The 10141-nt window shown below is 42.4% G+C and overlaps 1 protein-coding gene across 2 annotated transcripts in view; it reads right to left on the bottom strand.

Annotated features, from left to right (window-relative positions):
- The window catches only part of LRMP (lymphoid restricted membrane protein), a 37485-nt gene that overhangs the window by 856 nt on the left and 26488 nt on the right, over window positions 1-10141 (bottom strand). For both annotated transcript variants that reach the window (XM_026043264.1, XM_026043263.1), the window contains exons 25-39: window positions 8588-8634; window positions 8434-8501; window positions 8199-8288; window positions 6541-6620; window positions 6330-6402; window positions 5479-5533; window positions 5365-5392; window positions 4654-4794; window positions 4127-4261; window positions 3180-3327; window positions 2194-2237; window positions 1503-1580; window positions 1334-1398; window positions 900-1001; window positions 618-722 (exon numbers count right to left, since the gene is read on the bottom strand). In XM_026043264.1, coding sequence (XP_025899049.1) covers window positions 618-722; window positions 900-1001; window positions 1334-1398; window positions 1503-1580; window positions 2194-2237; window positions 3180-3327; window positions 4127-4261; window positions 4654-4794; window positions 5365-5392; window positions 5479-5533; window positions 6330-6402; window positions 6541-6620; window positions 8199-8288; window positions 8434-8501; window positions 8588-8634 — 1259 coding nt within the window. The remainder of the gene's footprint in view (window positions 1-617; window positions 723-899; window positions 1002-1333; window positions 1399-1502; window positions 1581-2193; window positions 2238-3179; window positions 3328-4126; window positions 4262-4653; window positions 4795-5364; window positions 5393-5478; window positions 5534-6329; window positions 6403-6540; window positions 6621-8198; window positions 8289-8433; window positions 8502-8587; window positions 8635-10141) is intronic.

Genomic DNA, 10141 nt, shown 5'->3' with positions numbered 1-10141 from the left:
ACAGCAGGAAGAAGTGATATTTATCCTTACTCTCTATTCACTGTTTTATATGATAGCTGAAGTAGCTCTTCTGATAAGAACTGGTGAAAGGCTCAAAGTACAGCCTTAGAGTAGCATCTTCACTCAGGATAAACAAGTTCTCTGCAGGGAAAGCACAGCCTACTTCTTTCTGCAATGCAGGAGCGCAAGCATAGGGGCTTCCAAGGGACACTGCTTTAAGACAGCGCTCTGTTGCTTAAGAGAGCCAGAGATACTAGTTGGAATAATCTAGAGTAAGTCTCAACAGTCTTACCTGACCCTCAGTTCCTACCAAAGCTACTTAGTTTGCAAACTCTTAAATCCCTGATCATTTTACAAGAGTTCCTCTAATACGACCTAGYAAGTCTAGCTGTTATGGGCATCACAGCACTCAATTGAGCTGCCACTGGACCACTGGGCTCCCATTTATTTCACTGCGCAGTAGTTAATGCTGTTGGAGGTCTTCTCAGGCTCCTGAGAGTTCCCATTCCTTATTTATTTGGTTGTTGGTACCAACTTTTTAACGATACAACTTGGCTCTCCCCCTGCCCATCACCACCCAACCACTCCTTTAACTGTTGGCAATTTGTGTGACTTACGCTGACTCAAGGCTCCATTTTGATGGACATTTCCTTTTTTCAGAGATACTTTCCTTCCTTGCTTTCTCCTCTCCTACTTCAGGAGAGGATTCTGACTCTTCGTTGCTGAAAGCATCAAAAGGTCCAAGACTTCCCATCAAGCATTACATTTTATAAAAGTGYACAATAACTTGACTTCATAATTATCAACCACTGGATAAGTGTTAACAGTTGTTAAAAACAAGAAAACAAATCCAAAATCCCACCACACATTTTTACGTATATATATATTTTTGAACTTACTTTCTTTCAGAACGTTCTTCCTCATACTCTGTCCAGGAGTATGTGCTGATAAATCGCTGTAGTGAAGGACGCTTCTCATTCTGCTTTGCTCCTAGCCGTCCCCTGTCATGTTTGAAGACATTTCGTTCAACTTCTGACTAGACACTTAACAGGAAACAAGAAATCTAGACACAGACTACATACTTAAATAGGCTTTRGACCAATGCCTTACAGAGTGGTTTTCCTGTTACCTTACTTGGACTTTAAGACAGTCCACCTGTGTATGTTTATATTATATATGCCGTATCCCTTTTTAAGGGAAAATCTATAATATTTAGTCAGCTACTGAAGCATGTAAGACTGCTGGGAAGGGGATTCCTAAATATTACTAATAYAGATATAGCTGAGCTGAAGAATACTTAATCCTGTTCTAAGACGAAGCCAAGGAACTTTACCAGCTGCTTGCTCTCCTGTTGAACTTGTCACTCCTTTCGTCTCCATCCATTTCATTTAGCTGGGCCTAAATGAGAAGTTTAGCCCACTTACTACATTTGCATTATCACAGTTAAACCTGGCCATGTTTTAGAAAGGCCAAAAACCTCACCTTTGGGGATCCTGACTTACCAGTGGCAACCCAGCTCCTGCATTGCCAGCGCCCCGAGGCAGCGTCGCGAGGCTGACCCTGCGCAGCGACGACGGTGGCTGTGCAAACAACAGGCGTTACTGGCTCAGGTACTGGTCACACAGAATATTGACAGTTTTGCACAAACTCTTAGGCCTAACTTCAACAAGTGACACAGAAATAATTAAAACAATAAACACAGTCCAAGCCACATTTGTTTAGGCGATGCCTTTTCACAGCTTCCCGCTTCCTAACATAGCCTGCATACACACCTTCCAAGAAACACTAGAATTAAAGTAAGTGGACGAATTCACACGGCAATGCTCACAGGAGTTCTCGCAGTCATTTCTGACTTGCTCCCACCTATTTTCAACTCACTGTACTGAGCCARTCTTCTGAAATACTCCAAGAAAAAACACATGTGAATGATATTTTGTAACCACTAGAGGAAAGTGGGACCATTTGGGCTTCTGTGAGCACTTCAGCAGCTCTAAGCAGAACCAATGCAGTTCTCTGCTGGGGGTGGTGGTGCTGCAAATCCACGTTCATGTTTGAGGAGACAAACCCGTATTTTTGGAGCAAAAAAACACCACCAAATCAAGCACATGTCACAAAACACCCTGTCATGACAAGGCAAATAAAAGGCACTGAATTAAATAACACAAAGCCTGATGTGAAGTTGCAGGGCCATACCTTGAAGTTAAGAGAATTTGACAGCTTCTTATTTGTAGATTCATCTGTGGAAAAGATCAAACATGAGAAATTGAAGGAATGGAAATGGAAAAACAGTGAGCTTTACATACAATTATGGGACTGACTTTTTGCAATACTTTTATAAATTTATTATATGTGAAAGATTTCAGAGGAGGACTTTATTTCATTGGTTGACTTGATAACATTCACACATCATTATGCATCCTCTGCAAGGACTGATTTCTGTTGCTGTCTTTCAATATGTTCTATTATTGAGTCAACCTTATACTACAGGCTAATCTCTTACAAACAGTAGCAGTTTGCAGCCAAGAAAAAAGGGATAGCAGCACAGAATTCAATACACCCCTGAGAAGATATTACTGGTGTGTCTGCATGGCTGCTCTTTCTGTTTTTAAAATACATGCCCTGTTACCTAATACTAATACCTTTCCTGGCAAAACTACAAGCATGCAGCATTATCTGGAAGGCTGACCACTACCATCTCTGCTTAAAGGGCAAATTCAGAGCACCTGCACTTAAGGAGTCTACAATTCCTAGCCGGAAAAGGAGGGCAGAAGCCACCTGTAAGGACAACTTGGAGGAATCAGATACCTGAAAATAGTCAACGGGAAAGCTCCAATATGAGAAAGTACCCAAATTTACTGCTCACAGGGAGCGAGACTGTCACACACGCTGCACTCAGAGCCAGACCTGTACTGCATGTGTATGGTAGCTTTCAATCCTGCCCTCTCCACCAAAAAGAGATTCCCACCAAAAAGAGTTTACATACAAGTCTAATTTCAGAACGTTGCTTCTAGCATTTTACTCCGATACTACTAGTATATTGCTGATTTTTACTCTATCTTTAGAAAAGGGGATAGAGCAGTTGCACAGCCCATCCCGTGTACCACACAGAGCTTCAGTTAGACAAGAGTCTGCCTGGCAAACCCTGCAAGGGGAGAGCCTGAGCAGCTCCTCCTGGTTACCTTGRTCTCCGAGAGAACTGAAGGACCTCTCGTTCTGGAGCAGGACCTGCTTCAGCTCCTCAAGTTCTGCATGTTCCTTTGTGTACATGCGCTTCAAGTTCTCCACGTGCTGAATCATTACTTCCACAGCCTTGCTGACCCGGCTCTCCTAACGGGGCAAGAGCAATGCGGCAGTGAGGAGAAAGAAGAAAAAGAGAATGACTGAGGAACCCAATTGTGCTTAGCTTTTGAGAAGAATTTTTCCCTGACAATCTATCTTGCATCATGATGCTATAACACCTAGATTTTTATACATCTCTTCAAAGTTGCATGCAACCTAATCCTTCCACACATGCCGAGGTTACAGATCTTCCTATTCTTCAAAGATTCCCCTCTTTAGCACAGGCTACAGTTCCCCCCCCTCCTTTGGAGCCTTTGCAGCCCCTCAACATCTCATTCTATCACCTCCAATCTCAGCTGCCGCTGCACACCTTCTAGTGCTGCCAACTCATATTTTCATGCTGCTGGTTACACATCATAATGTTTGAGCAGATCTATGTTTCAATACACTATCATTCTACAAAGCCCATAACAACCCCTTCTGTATGGCAGGAAATTATCATTAATGTGTTAAAACTATTGTTATTGCCTTGTCTTTTTTTGTACTGTGTACATCCCTGTACTGAAAAATCTTGTAATTTATGCTGTTTGTTACCATATTTTTGCTGTTTTACACTATGCCAGTGCAATGCCTACTGTTACAGTGCCTAGGAGTCCTAGCAGTAATAATGCAAACAAGGATCTGAAAAGATAAAGCCAGCATGATACTGTGCAACTCAGTCCATGTTACACACCAAGATGCCCAAATCCAGTTCTGGAATGTGAGCTCTAGCAACAGGCACGACTGTTCTTATAACACCTAGGAGCCTTTAGCCGTGCATGAAATACATTTATGTGGGAGCAGTTACCTGATTAATAGCTCCCAGCATCTCTGCTCTGCTGGCGACACGGGCTGCGTACTGTCCAAGGAACTGCAAGCTTTTCTGCAGCTTCTTAATAATCTCCTGTGCTTGGTTGTCTTCTTCACACAAAGGAACCAAAGCCTAAAGGCACATTTAGGGCAAAAATCAAATAACGTCAGCCACTGTTTGAGAAGGAAATGGGAACCCCAGTGACAAGGCTAAGGCATTTCCCAACAGCCTGAGTCACTGTAGCTTCACACAGACAGCAGGCAGACGCTTCACTTCAGTGTAAAACACCAACTTCTGAAGACACAGGTTCTTTCCAGGCATTTGTGCAATTCCTACACTGCCTGGACATACAGTGTATTTTGATGAAGAGGGCTACCCTTAAAATATATGCAAAAGATTTAGCGTTTAAAGGGCTTGCCTAAAGTCAGGCTTGCTCACACTAAAAGACCTAAAAAAGTTGTATCAAAAAGAAACTTCAACAACCATTCATTCCACCCACACTAGCAGCCTGGGCCAACACTAACCTCCAGCAGCTTTAGAGCATTTGTGATTTCCTTTTTCAGGTTTTCTTCAGCCAGATTTCGGGATCTCTCTTCAAGCTTCACTCTCTTGTCCAAGGTAAACAAGTCACACTTAAAACCTAAAGACAACCTCAGAAATTCAGCCTGTTATGGAAAAGGAAAAAGATTTCAGAACGTAGCAAGTAATGCAGACACCTACTAAGTAGATTTATATACAGTTAGGAACAGGGAGGAAAAGGCAAATGTTGCCTACAGCCCTAGCAGCAGACTTTAGACCTCAAAGTCAGGGAGTTTTGCCAGTCCTCCCCCATCTGCAGAGATGCAGGAAACATTTGCAGTCAGGACAGGTAATCTGGCAGCATGCAGCATCTGTGATCTTGGACAATACTGCCTTAAACCAGCACATTTCTGCCTGGTTAACAGTCACAACTATGCACTTTCACACTTGGAAGTAGATTTTGATTTATAGTAACAAATATTTCAGTTATTTTTGCAGGTTTCCACTTCCATCCCTCTTATCCCTTCAGAAATTTCAACTGAATTATTATTTATGCCAACAGGGCTCTGAAAGACAGGTTTCAGAAGCCAGTTCACAAAAATCCATCAAGTTCAAGCTACTAAACATCAGTCTTTCATATGGAAAGAGACTAGGATTTATCTACAAAATCTTTCTGCTCTCCAAAGCTTTTAGAAGTATGAGCAGCTGAGACTTACCTCCACCTCCTTCTCATTAGGAGAGTCACTGTAGGAAAAGGAGGGACAGTTGTGTAACAGGCTGCAGCTTCAAGTTATACACATAGGTGGTCATTGAAAGTCAAACACACTTACGGGTCATTTTGCTTTGTTTTATCTCCTTTAATGCCACTTGCATTGGGTGAGCTCCCTGAGAAGAGGGAAAGAAATGTTTTGAGACAAGAATAAAGAAAAACGCTAAGGAGTCCATAAAAATGTATGAAGCCCAAATAGAATTCACTTAATTTCCTGCTCTTACTAGTAAAAAGAGTTTGTGTACCCTGGAGCATATTAGGTCTAGGCCATCAGTAAGACAGTCCTGCAGTATCACTTAAGCCTCAGAAGTTAATTGTTGCCTGGCTTAAACTTGCAAGCAATTAGTTCAGGAACTGTTGCTATAGGTCTTAGTTTAAATTTCCAGGCCACAGTTTCACTAGTTCCTACTGAATTCCAAGGGCAAGAGCTGAGGCGGCTCCAAGACTAGAGATGCTCTAGTGCAGATCAGTAGAAACATCTCCCTGTTGTTATCTCACATCACACCGTGTTCTACCTAGCATAAAGAAAGCTGCTTTAGAAGCTGCTTTTTGGGAGAACAAGCATGCCAGTACTCAGTTTCAGATATCTTAACTTCTTAGCAGCTCTGAAGAAATTCTCCCTCCTTTCTGGAGGAGGATGGAGCTGGTTAGATTAGTATCTGTAGGAGTTGGAGAAACAGGTTTTTGCATGATAACATCTCAGCACTCCCTTCCTCCGCTTCTCACCCGTTTTGATTTCTGACTGCAGCTACAATTCCCCCTTCCTCCCCCAGATAAAACCCACACAGGCCACCACACACATGAACAATTGGTGTGCCCAAGCAGCAACAACGAGCACTTCACACTGCCCAGAGGGGACAAAAACATGTGCTCCAAGGAGTTACACAAGGCGGGTCAGCCAGATCCTCCTACCTTTCCTACTGGGAACCATAGGCAGCATTTCCTCACTCTGTTTCTTTTTGGTTTCCTTTTCTTGGTCCATCTCCTAAAGGCACAAAGAGTAAATATTCCAAGGGAACAGCCACAGAAAGCAGAGAGGGACTCTCAGGATCCTCTTCCCTTCTGTTCTGCCCCACCACTCAGACAAAGGAGTTGGATGTTTCTGTGTCACCGCCACCCTTACCAGGTCTTGCTTTAAAGCATTTTGAGATGTTTCATGTTCTTCTGTCACAGAGTAGAATTCCTTCTTCGACAGATTAGTTCCTGAGGAGAAACATTCCAGAAAACCAAATGTAATGATAAAAAGAAAAAAAAAGCCTGGAATGCACCAACAACCTGAGTACTACCCATTGACCAAGAGGTCTAAAACAAGAGAGGACATTAAGGAAGAGAGGCAGCAGCAAAGAAAACCAGACAGGTACAGAGAAAGATATTGAACAAAAATTCCCATGCTCAAGCCAACAGGAGAAACGAGCATTTGTAATCATCTTCAAGTATCCTCAGTATGAAAATAGTCAAAAAAAAAAAAAAAAAAAGAAAAACACATAGAGCTGCTGTTATAGAGGAGCTCAAGTACAACCAAATTTTGAAAAGCACATTGTTTAGATGCATCAAGACAGGTCTCAAACATGTCTCAAAAGGTGTCAGAACTGACATTTGAAAGAATATCATCCAGAAAGACAGCTATTAAAAATATGCATACCTATTTCAGAAACTAAAGAAAATGTCCAAGAGTCACAACAATTTCTACTGTAGCAGCAATTCCTTAGAGAGGTTCTGAGAGGTTTATTTGTTTACATAGTCATAAGCACATGAGTGCAGGCAAAAAAAATGGCTACCAGGAAAAAAAATCCCAAACTTTTACAAGAGAGATGCTTTCCTCTTTCATCTTTCAACTATTACCACCATTTTCACAAGGCTCCCTTTGGTTGCTGCCAGTCTTGTTGCTACCACAGCAGCCCCATGTATCCAACCCAGATCCTAAGCACCCYGAGGGGACACTGTGTAGATCTAACCACAAGCTTAGATTCATCCAGAACTCCATTTTAATACTAGAAACACTTCTTATTTGATGACATACAGCAGGGAGCAGGATCTCAGACTTCAGGCTGTTTGGAAGCATTCTGGCCCATTTTGCATATCTGCTTCTGCCCTGCCAAAGGGCACACATATATATGTATGTGTACATACACACACATGTATGTATATGTGTATATGTATACATATATATGTATATACACACACACACCTGCCACATGAAAATTAACTGCAGAGGCAGATGAGTAGAAAGAAACCATATTTATGGCATGGGAATGAATTAGACTTCATTAAGACTATGGAAAGAAGCAAAAGCACAAGCAGCAATAACAGAAGTTTTATATTTAGGTAAGGGCTAATATACAAGAGTGCTTGTTTGCAACTACCTTCTGCACTGTGTACTTTTTWAAAAATAGTTCAAATACATGTACACTCCAGTTCAGTTTTGCTTTTAGCTTTTCAGTGAAGGAGAAGCACAATCAGATCTAATAAGAATTATTTTTTTTTCCTAGCTATACATGGCCATCAGGAAAAACAAAAGCATCCACAAGTGTCTCTCCTACTTTCTTGGGTTCTGAATATCCAGTTTGAAAGAGCAGAAAAGGGAAGTGCTGCTTATTGCAATTACTTGTCACCAAACTTTTCAAAACCCATGGAACCATTCTCTTGCCTCCCCGAAGGTCTTTCTTATAAGATTTCCTCACTCTAAAGACATGCTAGAAGCCAGTGTTTCCTGCTTGCATGAATACTGCCTGCGTGGCCGCAGCGGCCACTGCAGCGATTTGGAACCAGCTGGATTCTTACCCCCAGCTTTCTCCGCTGCTACAGCAGCTGGCACCTCTTCCTCTTTTGCATGCGAGCCYTCAGGTGGTTTCTCCTCCATAACAAGAGAGTCTGCAACAAATCAGACAAGATTTGTCTGCTCTGCAGTCCACAGCAAGAGCACTTACTGGCCAGGAAACGCGCAGGCCTCGGGCATCTGTTTCCGAGCTCTCAGCACCAAGTTTGCAGATCGCTGTGCCCCGGACTAAGTGCTCACCTGCCGCGGCTGTGATGCTTTCCAAAGAGGCTGCCAGAACTTCTTCTGCACACGAGGCCAAGTGATCACTGCCAAAACAGAGTTATTTATCCAGTTACTTATATGTACTATATGACCTAGATGGAAGTTTTTAACAACTTGCACAAAAGCTGACCTGGATGGGATCAGACTCACTGATGTTGATGGCTCTGCACTGGTTATCTTAAAGGAAAAAGAGAAAAAAAATAGTATCAAGAAGAGGTCTGCTTTGCWAGTAGAAACATGTCAAGGTTTAATAATTCCTTCAACTGTATCCAAATATCTCRGTAGAGGAAAACAATAGTTAGTTGGTAATGAGCTGCAGGTTCCTTTGTTAGTCTATAGCCACCCATACCCATAAAATGTAGACAATGAAATTTTGTTAAGCTAAGTGATAGCATGATACAACTTAGGAGTGATAATCATCAGCAGAGATTTTATATTTCTAAATACAGTATTTCTGAGAAACTTTGGTCCTTGACCTTATGCTTTGTTTCTAGCACCCATCTTCTAAAGACAAAGCACGYGTTACCACACCAGCTTTCCATCCTAATGCTCTCCATAAAGGCAAAGTTAGTTTGTATTTAGCCTGTTTTCAAGGTCTTGAACTGCACCAAGTGGGGAACAGAGTTTCACACAGCTATAGATGCATGGCTTGGATAGTTGAGGGCATTAATGTTTTGCCTGAACAGATGATCTGGAAACTTGCATTCTGCCCTGTGAATTTCAGCGTTCATGTCTGGAGGAGGCTGGTGTTCGATGACCTGGCCGGGTCAGAAGGCTTCAGGYCTGCAGAACTTCAGTGGTTGAGGGCTTATGAGTTTTTACGCTTTTCTTGTAATKGTTTTGGCCCTGACAACATCCTCTCGAGAATATCAGTGTGCCAAGCAGGGAAAACACTTTTTGCTGCATTCCATTCCCCAGGTAATTCCAGATCACTTGGTCGAGGCAACCCAGGCACTGGGTGCTTTGGGCAGCGCTGGCAGCTCCCGCATTGGCGAGCGCTTTCCCCTTCCCTCTCCCACATCAGAGGTCATCTCTGCTCAGGAGCCCTGCCCCAGCCAGCTGGATGCTTCCTCTAATGCAAATCCAGGCTATTTTTATTCTTATTTGAATGTGCTGTGAAAGGTGAAGGAAGTGTAGCACTGCATTCGCCCTGCTCCAGCCTGCTCCACATGGGCTAAAGGAATATTAGGGAAGGAAGAAAAGTACTATATAAGAATGAAAAGAACCTAAATAAAGGATAGAATATGCTCCCCAACTTCCTTCCCCCAAAAACCTCACACAATCTGGAACTGAATAGAATAACAAGTTTTAGATGCTCTCTCCTTCTGCATGYGATCACAGCATTGGCGATTTCTGCTCGCAATGAAGGAAAATAAACCTTCAAGCCAATTTTTAAACCCTATAGTAGCTCTTAGTACTGTGAAGTCCCTGAAGATGAGGTATGATAAAGAGAAAGAAAGAAAAAAAGTATTAATCTATGGTCTAGATAAGCAAGCTTGTTGCAAGGGTCCTTCCTCCTACTAAAAGGACTGTATCCATTAAGATCCTGCAGCAGAATCCCACTCTTCTTCCCCATCCCCAGATCATTTCACAGTCCTCTACACACAGAGCAGAGGAATTCCAGCAAGAATCTTGTACAGCTTCCCCAAGACGAGCGTTATTAGTATTCTGAAGATAAAGCTTT

Source organism: Nothoprocta perdicaria, unplaced genomic scaffold (genome assembly GCF_003342845.1).
Source record: "Nothoprocta perdicaria isolate Ctin4 unplaced genomic scaffold, notPer1 scaffold_324, whole genome shotgun sequence".
Classification (NCBI taxonomy): Eukaryota; Metazoa; Chordata; class Aves; order Tinamiformes; family Tinamidae; genus Nothoprocta; species Nothoprocta perdicaria.
Note: the sequence above shows the minus strand (reverse complement) of the source record. Positions and strands in the feature narration are given on the sequence as shown.